At 50.0% G+C, this 17,807-nt stretch overlaps 10 protein-coding genes across 10 annotated transcripts; 6 read left to right on the top strand and 4 right to left on the bottom strand.

Moving 5' to 3' along the window:
- Positions 1 to 122: 122 nt before the first annotated feature.
- Positions 123 to 827, top strand: COCSADRAFT_40108 (uncharacterized protein). The gene is made up of 2 exons (XM_007705428.1): positions 123 to 159; positions 272 to 827. Exon 2 carries the CDS (start codon positions 290 to 292, stop codon positions 668 to 670), a length of 381 nt encoding a protein of 126 aa, XP_007703618.1. The 5' UTR covers positions 123 to 159; positions 272 to 289; the 3' UTR covers positions 671 to 827.
- Positions 828 to 1,373: 546 nt separating this feature from the next.
- On the top strand, positions 1,374 to 2,272 carry COCSADRAFT_40109 (uncharacterized protein). The gene is made up of 2 exons (XM_007705429.1): positions 1,374 to 1,510; positions 1,609 to 2,272. The coding sequence occupies exons 1-2, from the start codon at positions 1,490 to 1,492 to the stop codon at positions 2,197 to 2,199; spliced, it is 612 nt and encodes a 203-aa protein (XP_007703619.1). The 5' UTR covers positions 1,374 to 1,489; the 3' UTR covers positions 2,200 to 2,272.
- Positions 2,273 to 2,554: 282 nt separating this feature from the next.
- On the top strand, positions 2,555 to 3,951 carry COCSADRAFT_98785 (uncharacterized protein; the record flags this gene model as incomplete). Its single annotated transcript, XM_007705618.1, has 3 exons — positions 2,555 to 2,639; positions 2,788 to 3,345; positions 3,407 to 3,951. 3 exons carry the CDS (start codon positions 2,555 to 2,557, stop codon positions 3,949 to 3,951), a joined length of 1,188 nt encoding a protein of 395 aa, XP_007703808.1.
- Positions 3,952 to 4,222: 271 nt separating this feature from the next.
- On the bottom strand, positions 4,223 to 4,904 carry COCSADRAFT_98588 (uncharacterized protein; the record flags this gene model as incomplete). The annotated part of the gene is made up of 2 exons (XM_007705619.1): positions 4,223 to 4,773; positions 4,826 to 4,904. The coding sequence occupies 2 exons, from the start codon at positions 4,902 to 4,904 to the stop codon at positions 4,223 to 4,225; spliced, it is 630 nt and encodes a 209-aa protein (XP_007703809.1).
- Positions 4,905 to 5,143: 239 nt separating this feature from the next.
- COCSADRAFT_163801 (uncharacterized protein) lies at positions 5,144 to 6,358 on the top strand (the record flags this gene model as incomplete). The annotated part of the gene is made up of 3 exons (XM_007705620.1): positions 5,144 to 5,202; positions 5,254 to 5,306; positions 5,394 to 6,358. 3 exons carry the CDS (start codon positions 5,144 to 5,146, stop codon positions 6,356 to 6,358), a joined length of 1,077 nt encoding a protein of 358 aa, XP_007703810.1.
- A 73-nt stretch (positions 6,359 to 6,431) lies between these two features.
- On the bottom strand, positions 6,432 to 8,776 carry COCSADRAFT_243279 (uncharacterized protein). The gene has a single exon (XM_007705621.1). It carries the CDS (start codon positions 8,583 to 8,585, stop codon positions 6,504 to 6,506), a length of 2,082 nt encoding a protein of 693 aa, XP_007703811.1. The 5' UTR covers positions 8,586 to 8,776; the 3' UTR covers positions 6,432 to 6,503.
- Positions 8,777 to 8,923: 147 nt separating this feature from the next.
- COCSADRAFT_243297 (uncharacterized protein) lies at positions 8,924 to 11,981 on the top strand. The gene has a single exon (XM_007705622.1). The coding sequence runs from the start codon at positions 8,965 to 8,967 to the stop codon at positions 11,947 to 11,949; it is 2,985 nt and encodes a 994-aa protein (XP_007703812.1). The 5' UTR covers positions 8,924 to 8,964; the 3' UTR covers positions 11,950 to 11,981.
- On the bottom strand, positions 11,982 to 13,673 carry COCSADRAFT_243296 (uncharacterized protein). Its single transcript, XM_007705623.1, has 2 exons — positions 12,715 to 13,673; positions 11,982 to 12,666 (listed from the first exon to the last, which is right to left on the bottom strand). The coding sequence occupies exons 1-2, from the start codon at positions 13,589 to 13,591 to the stop codon at positions 12,014 to 12,016; spliced, it is 1,530 nt and encodes a 509-aa protein (XP_007703813.1). The 5' UTR covers positions 13,592 to 13,673; the 3' UTR covers positions 11,982 to 12,013.
- A 675-nt stretch (positions 13,674 to 14,348) lies between these two features.
- Positions 14,349 to 15,488, top strand: COCSADRAFT_40116 (uncharacterized protein). The gene is made up of 2 exons (XM_007705430.1): positions 14,349 to 15,278; positions 15,339 to 15,488. Exon 1 carries the CDS (start codon positions 14,437 to 14,439, stop codon positions 15,028 to 15,030), a length of 594 nt encoding a protein of 197 aa, XP_007703620.1. The 5' UTR covers positions 14,349 to 14,436; the 3' UTR covers positions 15,031 to 15,278; positions 15,339 to 15,488.
- Positions 15,489 to 16,158: 670 nt separating this feature from the next.
- On the bottom strand, positions 16,159 to 17,744 carry COCSADRAFT_150403 (uncharacterized protein). The gene is made up of 6 exons (XM_007705624.1): positions 17,446 to 17,744; positions 17,182 to 17,396; positions 17,066 to 17,126; positions 16,964 to 17,012; positions 16,709 to 16,917; positions 16,159 to 16,661 (listed from the first exon to the last, which is right to left on the bottom strand). Exons 1-6 carry the CDS (start codon positions 17,449 to 17,451, stop codon positions 16,530 to 16,532), a joined length of 672 nt encoding a protein of 223 aa, XP_007703814.1. The 5' UTR covers positions 17,452 to 17,744; the 3' UTR covers positions 16,159 to 16,529.
- Positions 17,745 to 17,807: the final 63 nt, after the last annotated feature.

Raw genomic sequence — 17,807 nt, forward strand, 5'->3', positions numbered from 1 at the left:
GACGTCATGGTGGGGCGAAGGTTCTCAGCTACCATAATAAAACACCAACGCGCCTCACAGTGCAGTTTTCTTTCCAGTATCACAACCACAACTTCAATTACATTTCTAACCCGAAACTCATACCCCCGACACTCTTCGCCTCCTCTTCATATTCATAAAGTAAGTACAATCCTATGCAGTAGGTGGTAGGAAGCTCTCAAGTTGGTGTTCTTGACGCGAGACACGGCCCCACATGCATGCCTTCAGTACTTCTAAGTACTAACATACCTAGCACACAACCACAACCAAAATGGTCTCTTCTCAGCAAGGCTACGCCAACACCACCGTCGACATGAAGGGTAATAACAAGGCCGTTGATGAGGCCCAATCAAACCTCCCTCTTCCCGACCAGCCTCCAGTCGCCTCCGACTTCAACTCTTCCGACGCTCGTACTGTCAACGTTGGCTCGGGTGGCCAAGAAGCCAGCTTCACTTCTGGCGGCGGAGCTATCCGTGAGCCCGCAGTCGGTGCTAGTGGTGCTTCAGCCCGTGAGGCAAAGGATGGTCTCGATGGCATTCCCAACGATGCTGTTTCTCGCGAGGCCAAGAACCACTCTGGCCTTGCCGACACAACGGGCAAGGACTACGGATACCCACAGAAGAACGACCCCAGCTCTGGTCTCAAGCAGTAGAGTATTCCACGAGGATGATGATCAAAAATACCCAAAGCGTAGTGGGATTGGAGGATTTTCTTATCATACAAGGTCGCTGTCACTGCGTTCAGCTGGCCGACTGCAAGAGCAGTATCTTGACGACTTAATATACGAATTCAATGAATGATGAAACACATCTGTTTCTAATATTGGTGATTTCTTCTACTGAATGTATTCGCTATCATTTGGCTAGCTGTCTGACTGGTGCATTTGATCTCTCGATCAAAGCGAAGCAACGCCGGAAGTGTGAACACCAAATACCCCAAGAGACTGTGGATTATGAATTGTACGGTAGTAATAGCATCTTTTTTCTAGATGTGTTTGAAAAAGGACATGTTACTTTCTAATAGCAATATAGGGTTAAACGCCGTAAGCTCGCCTTCTTGGTCCAAACAAGAAAGTGTACGTACACACTAACTAGGTGCTCATGGAGGCTTGCCTAGACACGAATATTCCCGACGCTACCCTAGCCGCAAAGCACACATGAATACCCAATGTCCATTGTGGTTTAATGGAGTAAATTCCGTGATCCAAGTCCATCTCACACCACGTCTGTCCCAGAACAGGGCAGCACTAGTAGTCAAGGCTGAGGTAAAGCACCTTTGACGTCACACAAACGCCAACATACGCCATACGTATGTATAGGTCACAATGATTTATGAGCATACATTAAAGGCAGCTTGCACTTCTCTGCGAAAATCACACACCATCTACAATTCTGCAACTGAATACCTGCATCCTATTCTCTCAGAAAAAAACCAACCAACTTCATCCCGAATAACAAGATATCTAAATAACATGACTTCCATCGGACAAAAGGTATGCATGCAGTATTACCAGAGAACGGGCCTACACACCCTCACCTTACCTCATGACGAGATGCTGGAGGTAAGAACACAGCTGACTTCATCTCCCAGGTAACTACCGACCCTGCGTCGAAAGTTCCCATCAACGAGGCGGTCGGTGTCGTAACATCCGACTCTCTCGCAGGCGAGTCCCTTAAGAATCATGGCCACTTTGGTGAAGGCAACCCCAAGGCAGGAGCCTTAGACCAGCCTTCTTCATCGACAACCACGAACACAACCGACACATCAAACACCGTCAAGCTCAGCGCTGCCGTTAATTCTGAAGCGCGAGATGCTCAGGAAGGATGGAACGAGGAGAAAACCATAAGCTCAGGCAAAGATCTAAGAGGTCTAGGCGGCACTTCGGGTAGCGCTGGAGGAGTATCTAGCGTGACGGGTACAGCACCCGTTGCTCTCTCTGGTACACATGTCGATCCAGGCGTACTTAAGCCCAAGGGCGCCAATTTGACAGAGGACCCGGAACTACACGGAGACCGCAAGTATGGCGAAATCGATACACTCAACGATCCCACTAGGGAAGCAGAGCGCAAACTGCAGGGTGTGAATGCTGCAAATGCTGGTGTTACTCGCAATACGGCCGACATGGCACAGGATGGTGACAGCAAATTTAGCAACCTTGGGGACACTACTGCTTCAACTTGATCAATGAAGGCATGATGTATCATATTTAGCAAGGCAGCATTAAGACAATGAACAAGCATAATGAACTCTGAGATATGCAAATAATGATTGGGGCGCATTATTATCATGCGGGATGGTGCATACGATAAGTTCGCAGGGTGAAGGAAGCACGTGGCGGAGCGATCCTAAACGGGCCTCTTCCGCGGGCACGGACGTCGATCATTACAGCAGTTCAAGGTGGCCTTTCGCGTCGCATTACCTACTTGTGTCAACGTTGCTCATTAGTTCACCCCACCCTTTACTTTCTTCCCATTTTGATCTTTGCTAAATCGCGACTGGGGCTGCAGTACCCTAGTGTCACGACTGAGCAGCCAGAATGAACGGTTTCGGGGACCATGGGCATGATGAGGATGCGTTTGGACCCGCCAAAGGGGGCATCGTGTCAAGTTTCGATGCTTTTCGTAAGTACCACTTTCTGTACAGAAGATTGAGAGGACTTGTGCACGCAGCGATTTGGAGAAGGTGAATCATATCACTTGCAATGGTGGTTTGAACTGATGCGACGCTGCTCACTCATAGACGAGCAACACAACTAACCGATAACCACAGCCAAAACCAAAAAGACATACCTCGTCCAGGGTCGCAATTCTTCGGCATGGACAGTAACCCTCATCATTACATGCATCTATCTGACCTGGTCGGAAATTGCGCGCTGGTATGCTGGCACAACGACGCAAAGCTTCACTATCGAAAAGGGCGTATCTCACGACATGCAAATAAACCTCGATATAATCGTCGCCATGAAATGTGCTGACCTCCACGTAAATATGCAAGATGCAGCTGGTGACCGCACGCTAGCCGGCGAGCTTCTACGTAAAGACCCCACCTCATGGTCGCAGTGGACTGGCAAGAACACGGAGAAAGGCACGCACGAGTTGGGCAAGGATGAGACAACCCAGATTCCGGAATGGGAAGAGTATGGCGATGTGCACGAGCATTTGGGAAAAGCGACAAAGAAAAAGTTCAGCAAGACACCCAAGCTGCGCGGCCCGACGGACAGTTGCAGAATCTACGGCAATCTTGTGGGAAATAAGGTGCAGGGAGACTTCCATATCACCGCAAGAGGACACGGATACATGGAATTTGGAGAACACCTCGAACATTCATGTAAGATCACACATTTCCGAACCCGTCAAGATCTCCCCCTCCCAAACTAACAACCCACCAGCCTTCAACTTCTCCCACATCATCCGCGAGATGTCATTCGGCCCATACTACCCCTCCCTCACCAACCCCCTCGACTCAACCATCGCCGTCACCCCAACTCCCGCAGACCATTTCTACAAATTCCAATACTACCTCTCCATCGTCCCCACCATCTACACCGACGACCCTGCTCTCATGCCTATTATGGAATCTATGGTCTCCACAAATGATCAACCCTCATCCAACATGTTCCGCATGGCGCACGCCATCAAGACAAACCAGTACGCCGTTACCTCGCAGTCGCACAAGGTAGACGATAGCTACGTCCCCGGTATCTTTGTCAAATTCGATATTGAGCCTATTATGCTGGCGATTGTCGAGGAGAGCAAGAGCTTCTGGAAGTTGGTTATTACGCTTGTTAATGTTGTTAGTGGTGTTATGGTTGCGGGCGGTTGGGCGTGGCAGATATTTGATTGGGCGAGCGAGTTTGTGGGTAAGAGGAAACGTAGGGGTGATGGTGTTGGTGTGCTGGGTACGCCGTCTATGGAGAAGCAGAGCTGGGATTGAGCGAGCGTGTTTTTTTTGGAGGGGAGTGTGTGACCACAGAAAGGGAATGCATTGTTTGGCGTTTATGGAATGGTTTATGACTTTGGTCTTGTACACATAGAAGTTCGATGTGTCGAGGATTTTTCATTTTTTTCTTCTGTCTTTATTGTGTTTTGTTGTCAAGAGCTGTTATAGGAATTGCCTGTGTAGTTGTTTCGTAGAGCCGGTGACAGTTTGTCTAGGCGATTAAGTGAAGTGTGATTATTTCATCAGCATTGTATCGTCCCATCTCTTATTTCAGGATCCATTCTCTTTCCTTCTCCTGCGGATCAACTACATCGACCGAACTACCAACCCATTTTGCCTCTCGAAACGGCAGAATAACCGCTAGCACTTTCGATTTAACCAAACCCAACGGCAAAGGACCAAATAACCTACTATCCCTACTCCACTCCAGATTGTCCCCTTGCACCCAGCAATGCCCATCTGGCACCCGAATCACCTCTCCCCTCACGCTCGCCCACTTCCCATCAGCATCAACTGCCTCGATATCCTCGTCACTGCGTCCCGGCGTGATAACACTGACGAGGTCGCCCGGCATGCCAATGACCCGCTTGCAACCATGCTGGTTAGGAAACATGGGATGCGTATACGTTATCACATCGCCGACCTGTATGTTTCGGCCTCGACGGTGAAGCGACGAGTACAGGATCCAAGGGTGGGAGCGAAAGGAATGAGGGATGGTGGGAACCATGGATATGCCGGTGGTAGATCCCACGCCGCCTATGTACGAGAAGAACACATGGCCGACGACGAAGACTTTGGCAACCAGGAAGGCACTACCTGTACATGGATTTAGTTGCGCATTGGTGTTATAGGTACAAGTGTAGCGTACGCGTCCATGCTTGAGGGCTTAAGAAGGCAGGTGCTGACTTCTTATGGAAGCGGTGGATGGAAGACCATGGTGGCGGCATTACAAAGCGAAAAAGATTTTGAGCTTTGGTATCACTTGGGCATCTTCTGATTATGCGGTGCTAGGCTTGCGCGTCCGCTCAATGACGTTGCGGAACTTGTTGTAGTTGGAGCAAGGGAGGGATGTACGAACGAGTGCTCGGAATTCCGTCAAGCTAGATTATCGCCGGCGCTAGAATACTTAACTCCGTTGGCATCCCACTTCATGAACTTTTGCGCGGACTCGCATGAATGCGGAAAGATGGTTCAGGTGCAAGATGAAGTCGTGGGCTTGAAGAGCGCTGAGCAGGCTGGTCTCAGGTATATCATGTGTTACTTCTCTTGATTTGCTCGTTTGGCTGACATATCTAGACCTGCACCGACTGGGCTTGAAGGCGAGGGGACATTGCAAGATGCTGTAAGAGGTGCATTCATTTTCTTCGATACATTTTTTACTAAACTTTTGTTTTTTTTGTAATCTATCGACACAAGGCTTATTTGTTGATTTGTAGACCTAATAACATCCTACCACGACCTCAACCCCTCCACCATCGATATTCTCCATGAAGAGCCATCACCACTCCAGTTCATGCGACAAGTCGCACGCAATCGCCCTTTCGTAATCCGCAACGGAGCTTCAAGCTTTCCAGCCCGCAAAAAATGGAACGCCCAATACCTCCAAGATGTCATGTACGGCCAAACCGTAAACGTAGCCATGACACCCCACGGCAACGCCGATTCAGTTGTTGACCTCCTCAGCAGCGGTTCCCTCTTCGTCAAGCCTCACGAAACCGACGAGCCCTTCAAAGCCGTCTTAACCAAAATCCAACGTCAAGAAAATGATAAAACGTACGCTGGCCCAACACACTACGCTCAAACCCAAAACGACAATCTCCGCAACGAATACGCTACCCTCTTCGCCGACGTGCCCGACTCCATCCCCTTCGCCCGCATAGCCCTCGAGCAGGATCCCGACGCCATCAACTTCTGGCTCGGAAACTCGCATTCTACCACCGCTCTGCACAAAGACAACTACGAAAATATTTACGTGCAGATTCTCGGTAAAAAGCATTTTGTACTCCTACCGCCGGTAGAGGCGGCTTGTGTGAATGAGAAGGCTGTGCTCGCGGCTACGTATCGACCTAAATCAGTGGTATCTGGTGAGGAAGAGAAGGGGCAACTTGTGATTGCGGTGGATGAGCCGGAGGAATATGTGCCGTTTGCGACATGGGATCCAGATGTACCACTTGTTAATCCGACGCCTTATTCGGAATACTCGCAGCCTCTGCGTGTGACGTTAGATGAAGGCGATATGCTGTATTTGCCTGCGCTCTGGTATCACAAAGTAAGTCAGAGCTGCAATGAAGAAGGAATCTGTTGTGCTGTGAATTACTGGTACGATCTTGATTTCAGCGGTGGATTCTGGAGTACGGCGAATTTTGTGAGGAGTACTGGGCTTTTGTCTATGGTGGGATAGTGAGACCGGCAAGGATTTAAGGGTGGATAATGAATTATACCAACAAACGAAATAAATTCCAATTAAGGGTATCTCTAGTATCAATAGCACCAAGTACAATATCGGCGGCAGATACGGTAATCTATGAACGCTCATACCCTTTCCATTAATGTTTAATCTTGACTTTAATGTCAACGTTCCTTGCGCTCTGCCACACACTATCACTGACTTTGACGGGTAGTTTCCGCCCTTTGAGTCGTTGATCAATCAACCACAGTCCCACGACGAATTCGTATCTGGTCAGTCTTCCAATCGCTCGCCCGCCTACCAAATCCCATACTTCTTCCAGCACGTGTGTGGGTAAGCGACTCCTCGTCCAAATCTCTTTGACCACAAGATTCAGTACATCGGCAGACGGATCGTCGTCAGGCGGTGCACGAGGCGATGAAGGTATGAAAAGGCCTTTGTTTGCCGCCCAGACCCCCTCGTACCGCTTTCGCTCTCTTTCCGTGAGCTGGTCACGCCATCGCTTTCGATTTCCCTCGTCATGCTTGTTCGGATGTTTCCGTCCTTTGATGCCCATGATTCTTGTGCCTTTCTTTTTGTACTTGTCCACCTTGTTATCTTCATCGTCTGACGAGGAAGGCTCTTTGCGCATTGTGGTACGCAGCTTCCCTGTGCTTTTCGGAGGTGAGTTCTTCTGTGGAGACGGAGACCGGTGAAACGGCAAGTGGTGATGGTGTTGCTTGCGTGGTGGGAAGAGCGGCTCAACTGACATGGGGCGAGGCGCAGGGGAAACATTGCGAGACTGTGAAGCCAGAGCTGCGCCCATGATTGCACTCGATAGGGACTCTCCAGTCATGTGCTGGGTGATCTGCTTGACTGATTCGCGTTGATAGTTGTTATGATACACAGAAGGGGAGGCCGTGCCTGTATTAGATGCTGGTCGATAAGGTGAGAGATTCCGCATTGGAGATGTCGAACCTGGCGTTTGACTACCTGCACGTGGTTTGATCTGTATGGGTGTTGTCGGTTGAAGTTTTTGCGAAGCCGGCACTGACTCTGCTTTCCGGGTAGTCGAACGACGAGGTGGAGGCACGGTTGGCTTGAGTTTGACTTCTGCGTCCTCTTCTTCTTGTTCCTCTTTTGCGGACTTGAAAGAAGATGGCGTTGAAGGTGGTTTAGAGCTTTCTATGGATGCCGACATTCTCCTTCTCTGCCCTGGAACCGATGTTGATGCGTCCTGGGACGTTGGCCTTGTCTGACGGGAGCTTTTTCGAGGCGGTGAGATTGCTGTCGTGAGAGCGGCTAATTCTACTGGCTTCTGCTTGACCGGAGGTGACTTCATAGGACCCTTCTTAGGCGTATTGAAGTATGCTTTATCATTCGCACCGTCAGTGAATTGTGGGGGTAGCTGAATCTGGTGCTTTGGCTTTGGCTTGATAGGCGGAGGTGTCTGTGTCCTTTTCCTCTGCAGTGGAGCATTGTCTTCTTCCGGTTCAGGTGGCAGTGAAAAGGTCCGCCGAGGCTTTGGGGATCGAACAGGAGGCGGCGAACTTCGAGCAATATGTAAAGGCGTAGAAGTCTGGTCAGTCGGCGTTGTAGACCTGCCTTGTTCAAACATCTTTACTAAGGTATTTGTAGGTGGTATGGGAGTATCGTCAGTGGGCCTGCTGGTGAATTCCGGTCGCTGGACACGGCTGGCAGCTGAGCGCGACTCAAGACTGTCTCTCCTTTTCTGCTGCTGCGGACCAGGCTTCTTAGGCTCAAGTTTCGCAAGCAGATTACCCACACTACCAGGTGGAGGTAGTACATCCCTTTCATTTGGCTCTTGTTCGTCCATCGAGGGCGCGGGCTGGAGTTTGGGTTGGGGCATGGGCTTCAGAGGGCTGTGCCGGGCAGCGGCTAGCCGTGCCGCGATGTTGGATGGAGATGGTACACGGTCAAGGTGATCGCTAGGAACGGTCAACGACGTAGGGTTCGCCGGGTTGGAGGTGATTGGTCTGCTGACGCCTAGAGATCCGCCGGTATGGTCTCGTTGTAAGGATGCAGGGCTGCCTGTTCCAACCCGTGTGGCTGCTAGCCAGGCTCCATTGTCTCCTCCGGTATATGTGTTGGTGACAGGCTTCGGCTTCACAGGGGGTTTGGAGAAGGCTTTCGAGGCGCCCTGCAATGCAGCGTTGCGTACGTTGTGCTGCACATCTCCGGCTGACTGCGGGACCCAGCCCTGGTTGCGTGTAGAGCTCATTTATGCTCCATCGGGTTGGTCAGCAATAATGACGTACACAAAGGGATTCCACGACTATCGATACGGGTTGGGGAGTAGCGCTACGCAGCATACATATGTACATGGAAGGAAGAGAGCAAGAGAGCAAGAGAGACAGTGCTGAGAACGAATAGTGGAGTCGCAATTCTAATGTTCCAAGATTAGCACTGTCAGCCTCACGACAACCCCCGTTTATCCACTTTTGCATGGGTGATGTCCTGGGCAACACGCTAACCGCTTTCATACCTAAGAGCCACGTGATCACGCGCGACGCTAAACGCGGCCTTCCAGGCATCCACGACGCGGTATTCAAATACCAACGACGGCCCACGGCGTGGTGCTCCTCATCAATGCACTCAAAATGGCAGAAGATACGCCAATGCTGGATGCCGACGCCGTACGTGAGAATACCCTCATGTATGGCCATGATGACGACCTTGATGAGAAATACCCAATGCGGCCATTGAATTTACACAAGACACTGCCGTTTCACACATTATTCACCGATCTTTTCAATCCGCTCATGGACACGCAAAAAAAGAAGCAACCGGTCGGCCCTCGGCGCAAGGTTGGACCGCACGGCCGCGGCAGCCTAACGCCTCATGAAGCCAAGCGGAACATCGTCGAGCGCTTTATTGCGAATTGGCGGAAGCAGGTGGGGAATGACTTCTACCCTGCAATGCGCCTCATTATTCCCGAGAAAGACCGAGACCGGGCCATGTACGGCCTAAAGGAGAAGGCAATAGCAAAGGTCTTGATCAAGCTCACCAGAATTGGCAAGGATTCAGATGATGCAAAACACATGCTCAACTGGAAATTGCCTAGTCAGCTGCAAAAAGCATCAGCTTGGACTGCTGGTGACTTTGCCGGACGGTGTTATGAGATCCTGTCGTCACGGCAACTCAAGACAGAGTACAGCGACATGAGCATTGCAGAAGTCAACAATGCTCTCGACAAACTATCGCAAGTCGGTACAGAAGAAGAGCAAGTCAAAATTTTCCAGAGATTTTACCGGAGGATGAATGCAGAGGAAATGACATGGCTGATCCGGATGATTCTTCGTCAGATGAAGATTGGTGCAACTGAGAAGACCTTGCTTGATATTTGGCATCCAGATGCAGAAACGCTATTCAATGTGTCGTCGAATCTTCGGCGTGTTTGTTGGGAGCTTTTTGATCACAACATACGTCTCGAGGGCGAGAATACTGGCCTTTGTCTCATGCAATGCTTTCAACCGCAACTAGCTCAATTTCAGGACAAAGTAGGCTCGTTCCAGAAGATGGTTAACAGGTTCAAAGGAGATTCAGATGAAGATACATTCTGGATTGAGGAGAAACTCGACGGCGAACGCATGCAACTACATATGGTAGAGGATCCAGATGCGCCAGGTGGGAAATCGTTTGGCTTCTGGTCGCGAAAGGCGAAAGACTACACTTATCTCTATGGAAAGCATTTCCACGGCGACGCAGCTGGAGCACTAACGCGGTTCATAACAGACGCATTTGGGAAGAACGTGAAGAACATTATCCTCGACGGCGAAATGGTTACCTGGGACATGGAAACTGATCACATTGTCGGTTTTGGTACTCTCAAGACGGCAGCCATATCCGAGAAGGAGAACAAAACAAACCAAGAGACTGGCCAGCGACCGCTGTTTCGAGTGTTTGACTGTGTGTACCTGAACGATACGTTGCTCACCCAGTATACGCTTCGTGATCGCCGTCGTGCTCTGGAAAGCGCTGTCAAAGGTGTACATCGCAGATTAGAAGTTCATCCATACATTGAGGCTCGTTCACATACTGAGATCGAGCCGGCGCTGCGAAAAGTGGTTGCTGAAGCATCCGAGGGCTTGGTGTTGAAGAACCCTCGCTCGATGTATTGCTTGAACCAACGAAATAACGATTGGATGAAGGTGAAGCCGGAGTACATGTCCGAGTTTGGAGAGTCTCTTGACTGCATTGTCGTTGGAGGGTACTTTGGCTCTGGTCGTCGCGGTGGTGCCCACTCATCTTTCCTCTGTGCGCTACTTACGAACAAGAGCGCAAAGCCAGGAGACCCCAAACACGAACATTGTTGGTCATTCTTCAAGGTTGGTGGTGGATTCAGCTCGGACGACTACGCTGCTTTACGAGGACGAACGCAAGGAAAATGGCATGACTGGGATCCTCGGCGTCCACCGCCATTCATCGAACTAGGTGGCCACGAGCAGAATCGGCAACATGAGAGACCGGACCAATGGATTAGACCAAGCGATTCTGTCGTACTGGAGTGCAAAGCCGCCAGTGTCGAGAGCAGTGACAAGTTCCGCTTTGCATTGACACTCCGCTTTCCACGCTTTAAACAGCTCAGGACAGACAAACGATGGGATCAGGCGCTTTCCGTGCAGGAGTTCCTCGAAGTCAAAACCAAAGTAGAGATCGAGAAATCTGAGAAGGAAAAGGAATTCAAGATCGAACAGTCACGGCGCAAGAGGGCACGCACATCAAAGAAGCCGCTGGCGGTGATGGGTAACGATACGACGACGACACCTTATGCAGGCCCAAAGTCTAAAATCTTCGACGCACTCAGCTTCTATGTCATGACTGAGCAGATGCACCCAGTGAAGAAATCCAAAGCTGACCTAGAGGCACTCATCAAAGCCAACGGTGGTAGGCTTGTCCAACGCGACTCTACAGACAAGAATCTCATCATCATTGCCGACAAACGGCTGATCAAAGTCGCGTCTCTGGAAAAGCGAGCTACAAACAACATCGTCAAGCCGATCTGGATCCAAGACTGTATTACGCAAAACGAAGCAGACACTGGCGCATTGCCCTACCTACTTCCTTTTGAACCGAACAGGCACATGCTTTACCTCCACGATGACGATCAATTCGAATTTGAGAGCAACGTAGACGAGAATGGCGATTCTTACGCACGCGACATTGCGGACGTAGAAGAGATGAGGAAATTTCTGGATGGGATGGCGAAACCGGAAAGTCCAGCTACGTTCCAGCGACACGACTTTTTGAAACAGCTGGAAGATCATGGCAAGCCTCTGGAGCAGCTGAAGACCCATATGTTTCACTCTGTCAAGGCTGTATTCTCGTATGACGGAGATAATAAAGAATGGTCTCTGAGGGCGCAGCTGGCGAAGAACTATTTCCGTTTTGGAGATGGGCTGATTGCTGATAATGAGGAAGAGGAAGAAGGGGTCACGCACGTCATTGTGCCAGACGAGAAATCTTTGTCGAAGAGAGGGAATCCGAGAATCTCTGGACTTGCTCGAATAGTTGGTATAGGATGGGTGGAAAAGTGCTGGGAAGAAGGCACAAGGTTGGATGAAGAGAGATTCCAATGGGGCTAGAGCCCCATCCCCTTTTATATTTCGCAATGATAACGATCATGATGCCATGATTTGCTCTGCCTTCTTAAAACGTGCTTCCCTTCGTCAATCTCCTCCGCCAGCCCCTCTCCCTCATCTCACTCTCCCCAGTATCCATCCGCGATATCCTAAGCTCCCCATTCGGCACTATCAACGCACCCCCGCTCTGCTTCAAACGCTTCCGCAAGCAGTCCTCTTCTAGATATTCCGCCTCGGTACCGAGCTCCTGCCTGACCGCAGCCGAGTAATCCATAATGCTGCGCAGCAGCCCCGGTCTCCGCCCACTCTTGTACATTCTCGAGCTCAGCCGTGTATCGAGCCACATGCCTATCATGATGCATGTCCAGATGAAGTTGAATATGGAAACCATGAAGAGGAAGATGTAGGAGAAGCCCCACTGGTATGTCTCGCTTGGTTGACAGGAACCATGCTCAAGCAAGTACGACGTGCTGTATATATCTGTGGGACGGCTCTCGAAAGCAACTGGGACTTGTCCAAACCATTTTGGTGGAGGTATTATTGTTTCTGGGTAGGTCCGGTAGGTTGTAATATTCAGGCTTGGAGAAGGGAGCTCTTCAGGTTTCTTTGTCCCTTCTACTACCCATTTTGAAGGCTCATCAGTGTACAGCTCGGAGTAAGTAAAACCTTCTACAGTTGTTCCGGGGGTTCTGCCTGTATAAGGATCGAACTGTTCTATGTCTGAGTAGAAGTTAGCCAGATACTGAGGAGAGTCTGCGCCCGACATACAAAGTTTGACAGCGTTTCTGAGCTCCGTATCGGTTTCTGTGATTATCAAGGGTTTTTCGTAGCCCAATCTATCTGCGTCTTGAATGATATTCGTCACTCGTCTTACTTTACCCCACTCGATGAGGTTGTGATCGCGGTTCTCCACATACAGCTCGTACGTAGTAATGTAACCAGTCATGGCAGCCATCAAAGTCGGAAATGATAGCACGTACAAAGTCGACAGCAACATGGATAGTATCGCAAGCCACCTGAAGAACCGGCGCCGTGTTCTTTTGCCAAACGCCAGAAACTCCTTTGCTAACACACCAAGTGTACCCATAGTCGTCGTTTCAAAGGCAACAGCCGCGTAGAGTTTATAGGATGTGGAATGCATCTCCATGTGATACACCAACCACTCGTTGAAGACGCGATAGTTGACCCAACCCAGCAGCAGCTGTCCCCCTCTTCCGACGATGACGTCCCAAGCAACATCGATGACTTTGACCTGTGTGAAGGTGAAGGCTCCAAAACTGAGGTTTGGCGTGAAAAAGTACGAAGAATCCATGATGCGCCATGTCGCACCAGGCTTTTCTTTCCAAAGACCATTAGGATAGCAGTCCCGACCCATGATGTAGCTCTGTGATGCCATTTCCGCGGCGGCAGCGAGGACTACAATGATGGCGGACGCAAGGAGAGCCGCAAGAGCAACCAAAATTACTTTCCAAGGAGAAGATGACCATATTTCTCTCAACCCGGCTTTACGAGTCTCCGTCTTGGGCTGCATTATATCGGATCCAGTGCCGTCGTCGAGGCGCTGCATTTCTATCGTTTGGGCACCTCTACCCTGCTCATCAGTCGCATCCTTGGAGGTGATAGAGATGTACGCGGATGGCCTCATAGTAGAACAAGCGATAACATGTGACACACATCGAGAGCAAGAGACATGTGTACTTGTGTGTCCGGAATCATAGTTTCAGAGACGGTACGATAATTTGAAGTGCGCTGCGTTTAGGCGTCCAAGATCGTCATACGCATGAACCCGGTGGTTGCAAGGCCAAGCGAGGCGCAGCAGTGTGAGCATTGCAGGCTGGGGGCTGGAAGATCGAAAATTACGTTGGGACACTGACGCTGGTACTTGTTATTTTGTCATGCTTGACCTGGGCTATGAAATGGGTGTAAATTCTGTAAATTCTATCCAGTGGCGATAGAAGGGGTAGTTCTATGCAAAGTACTAGTAGCATGCCGCTATGCGCGCATCATCAACATGGGGGAAATCAGACAGCGCTAGGATCCACAACGGGATGTTCGTCCTCCAGGCCTCGCAACCTACTCGACCGCAAAAACAACCCGTCTTATCTTGTAGCAATGATGCAGTTCGGCGGAACGAGCCATGTCGGGCAGGTTAGTTAATGCTAGCGCTGCACACCCCGCACATCCCGCTTCCAACCAGGGGCCAGCAACGGACCAAGCTACAAAGGGTAATCTTTACATTGTCTTTGATGAAGTTGATTCGTTGCATGTGTGATGAACTCTGTCGACCAGAATGCAAAAGATTCGGGATCCAGCATGTAAGCGAGAATCGAGCGGGGATTTAGCAATAATGTCTCCTGAGCTGCTGGACCCTTTCGCCCTTATTCCAGCAGGGTGGAGAGAGGAGAAGAACAACAACAACAACAACAACTCGAATCTCCTTACTCACCACAAGCTGTAAATGCATATCTAGCCAGCATACCTGCATCTGAAATGGCAGCCCTCTGGAACCTGCGAATAGCTTTGCTCACGGGGCTGGCCGTCACTCTCTTGGGCGCATTCTACATCTACCAATCGCCATCGCCCCTGGATTTTACCCTACCGCATCGCACATCAGGCAATAACCTACCTGGACTCGAAGTATCGCTCAGCCAGAAATCTCGGGACCCGCCTACTCTCCTTGTGACTGTGGAAAATAACCACTCGGACACAACGTACACGGTACTCAAATGGAACACGCCACTGGATCCGTACGCACTCGACACAGGCGTCTTCAACATCGTGGACGAAACCAACCACCGCGAGATAGAACAGGCTATAATACATATTACCCGCAAGATGCCGCCGCCTCCAAACCAGTTGTTGACGTTGGCGCCCGGTATGCGAGAAGAGGTTGAGATAGTGTTTGATAGGCCGTGGATGCCACAGCGCAGGCCAGCGACATACAGGATCAGTGCTAATGGAGCGTTCAAGGGAGCATGGGCGAAACATCGAGAAGAACTGACGAAAGACGAGTTGTACGCTTTTGCGGCGAGTCCGTTTAGTGGACGGAGGTTCGCAGCGAATGAAGTTATTATGGAAATTTAATGGTAATACAGATGTGATGAGATACGAGGGAGTGAATGTGCATACGGTATACAAATAAATACTGAAGTATCAGCAGTGTAGCCTTGTTCAATCTTCACTCTTCATCCCTCTGCCGTATGCCTCTCCTCAACCTTCCATATCTCCACCCCACGCTCTTCCTCTTCTCTCCAGATCTCCATGTGTCCTGATATCCAACCAACATACCCCTATCACAAAATCTTATACGATGTGAACGCCTGCCGTATGTACTAAACCACCGCCCCTCACATCAGCAACAGTGAATCTCAAACGTTTAGCGCAAAACGTACCTTTCTCGGCTTCTCCAACTGCTCCCACAGTGAAGTACGCGAAGCCTTCGTCACCACGCTTTTAATCGAGTCTCTTGAGATTGTGCGTTTCATTTTTTCAAACTTCCCCAGATACGTTTTTGTCCAAAAAACCCAAAATGGCAGTGGAAGTACTAAAGAATGAAAAAAGAACAGTGGTTGAAAGGAACGGGGCAGATAGAAGTTGTTTCGTTATGTTGGAGACAAAAGACTTGTGGGATACAACACAAAGTAAAGCAGCGGCACACACCGGCCAGTTGAAATATGCCCAAATATTTCTTGAAGGGAGCTTCGGTGAAGATATTTGATGCCGGAAATGACACGGCAGACGATCTTGGATATCCGCAAGTGTATTTAAATTCGAGATTGATCAGCGGAATAGAGTTTATTGAAAGTGGAAACTTACACGGGCGAGAGTTTTGATTAGGGGTTTTTGCTGACAGGAACGTCGGGGAAGGGGGAGAAATTAGTTGATCGCTGGTCTTATTGTTGTGGTGGGTCTTTGGAGATAACCATCTTTACGAGGATAGACATGTGTATTTTTGTTGCATGTGCAATGTGTAGATAGAAATAGCCTTTATTGTGAGTTCGTATTGGATTATAATGAGTGGGAAGGCAATAATAGGTTCCAAGCATACAAAGGGTGTATCAAAGACGATGGAGGTAATGAAAGAGATGCATTTAGTATGGAATTGATTATTTTAGGCAAGGTGTATCTGCGACATGGGTGGTAGCAGCGGCGTGACTGTAGAGGTTGGGTTTCTAGCAGTGAGAGTACAGGCTCATCGCTTTTTTCGTAGTGCGTCACACTTCGGATTACATACTATATTTACTACTTATCAAGACTAGTTGGTAGACTGGCTGTAATAAGCAGTGGCTAGCCTCAATGTCCGCTTCGCACTTGGAGCTAGTCCGGAGACTGGCCTCTGTTACTGTGTGTAGTAGACGGAACATTAAACGCTGCTACACGGATAGATTGCAAGAAAATATGGATCAAATGCCTTCACATGAAAACATCAGTTCAAGTGCTGGTATGTTGATCCCGTTATGGTAACCGATGCTAATTCAAAGCCAACAACCGTTACATAGCGCCATTGCCGCAACTCCTGGTCATGTGACATACTAGCCCAATCATGTGCATTTACTGCTTGTCATGTGCCTGCCTCTCGATGTTCACCTCCTCAGGCTGTCTAACCGAGCCTGGAGATCATCGTCGTCGGGGTCAGCGCCTCCGCCTCCAACGGCCTGTGCCACTCTAGTTTCAGGTACTGTATTCTTTTGCAGGCCACTGGGTGTTTCGCCAAGCTGTCACTCGTTAGCAAATACGCTTCTAAACATGACATTCGACCTACAGCCTGGCCTAGATCAATGCCTATCTCGTCCAAAACTTGGTTGACTACGTCCTCGCTCTCCTCTTCGTCTTCCATGCCCGTGGCATCGTCGATGGCGTCATCCATCATCTCTTGTCGTTGATCCATGATGTCATTCTCTTTTTCGAATTCCATGGCGATACGCTGAAGCGCGGGGAGGTTCATCTGCCTGTTCATGCTTCCAAGCAGTGCTGCGAATGTTAGTATTGTGGTGGGCACATTGAAACATAGACCTACTCGTGGCGCCTTTCATGGACTGCATCATCTGCTCATTGCTGCGAACCGTCTGCTCGCGGTCAGCCACATAGCCCCAATCTGGTTGATCATGCCCATATTTACCTGGATCCTCAACGAAATTGCTTGTAGTTGTGTGCGCATCTGGTAGAACTTCTGGATATAGCTGGGGCGAGTGTCAGTCCCAAGCCAGCAATGCGACAGGCAGCAGGCCAGCATACCGTCGTGTCCGCACCAAGTCCTTTGCCTGTATCCGCAATGGGCCCATTTGGCCATTTTTGGCGCTCTTCTTAATGTCTGCAACCAGCTTCTTTTCCTGGTTCTCGAGCTTCACGCGCTCACGGTCTAGCTCTCGTTGCGTCTTCTCGAGTGCACGTTGGTGTTTGCGCAGCCGCTCCGCCGGCGTCATGCGCTTTCCGAAGGCCCATTCTACGATCTGGGCGATATATCAGCTGAGGCTGTAGTGAAGACCAAGCAATACTCACATTCATGGCGGCGACGGGTGCGAAGTGGAGAAGGGCCGTGGGATGGCGTAGACTTGGGGTGGGAGATTAGCGGGTATGGCCTAACCGCTACCTGTCGCTGTCAAGGATATGATGTAGGCAGATAGATTGGCAAAGATGGCGGTGAAGTAGCCCACCTGCAACCATCCGGGCTCCCAGTAATTGTCACACGTGGGCTGGCTTGTTGGATTGTGGTAGATATTTGGTGTTCTGCCTGCCTGGTCGAGTAGCCGTTGGATCGTCACGCAGGTCGGCACGTAGGTATGTAGGGGACTGCAATGCCGAGCCTTTGTCAAGTTATCACACTTGCATTGTCGGGCTTCCACTAGCTAACAAATTTCTAT

Source organism: Bipolaris sorokiniana (assembly GCF_000338995.1).
Source record: "Bipolaris sorokiniana ND90Pr unplaced genomic scaffold COCSAscaffold_14, whole genome shotgun sequence".
NCBI lineage: Eukaryota > Fungi > Ascomycota > Dothideomycetes > Pleosporales > Pleosporaceae > Bipolaris > Bipolaris sorokiniana.

What these genes read in the sequence shown, in the direction of transcription:
- COCSADRAFT_243296 (XM_007705623.1), bottom strand. Translation starts at nt 13,591, where the DNA reads ATGAGGCCATCCGCGTACATCTCTATCACCTCCAAGGATGCGACTGAT. An exon ending in CAGAAACGCTGTCAAACTTT is followed by an intron (nt 12,667 to 12,714) that starts GTATGTCGGGCG and finishes ACTTCTACTCAG; the next exon opens with ACATAGAACAGTTCGATCCT.
- COCSADRAFT_243279 (XM_007705621.1), bottom strand. Translation starts at nt 8,585, where the DNA reads ATGAGCTCTACACGCAACCAGGGCTGGGTCCCGCAGTCAGCCGGAGAT.
- COCSADRAFT_40108 (XM_007705428.1), top strand. Translation starts at nt 290, where the DNA reads ATGGTCTCTTCTCAGCAAGGCTACGCCAACACCACCGTCGACATGAAG.
- COCSADRAFT_40116 (XM_007705430.1), top strand. Translation starts at nt 14,437, where the DNA reads ATGGCAGCCCTCTGGAACCTGCGAATAGCTTTGCTCACGGGGCTGGCC.
- COCSADRAFT_243297 (XM_007705622.1), top strand. Translation starts at nt 8,965, where the DNA reads ATGGCAGAAGATACGCCAATGCTGGATGCCGACGCCGTACGTGAGAAT.
- COCSADRAFT_40109 (XM_007705429.1), top strand. Translation starts at nt 1,490, where the DNA reads ATGACTTCCATCGGACAAAAG. An exon ending in TGACTTCCATCGGACAAAAG is followed by an intron (nt 1,511 to 1,608) that starts GTATGCATGCAG and finishes TTCATCTCCCAG; the next exon opens with GTAACTACCGACCCTGCGTC.
- COCSADRAFT_150403 (XM_007705624.1), bottom strand. An exon ending in GACTTGGTGCGGACACGACG is followed by an intron (nt 17,127 to 17,181) that starts GTATGCTGGCCT and finishes CACTCGCCCCAG; the next exon opens with CTATATCCAGAAGTTCTACC. An exon ending in GTCCATGAAAGGCGCCACGA is followed by an intron (nt 16,918 to 16,963) that starts GTAGGTCTATGT and finishes TAACATTCGCAG; the next exon opens with CACTGCTTGGAAGCATGAAC.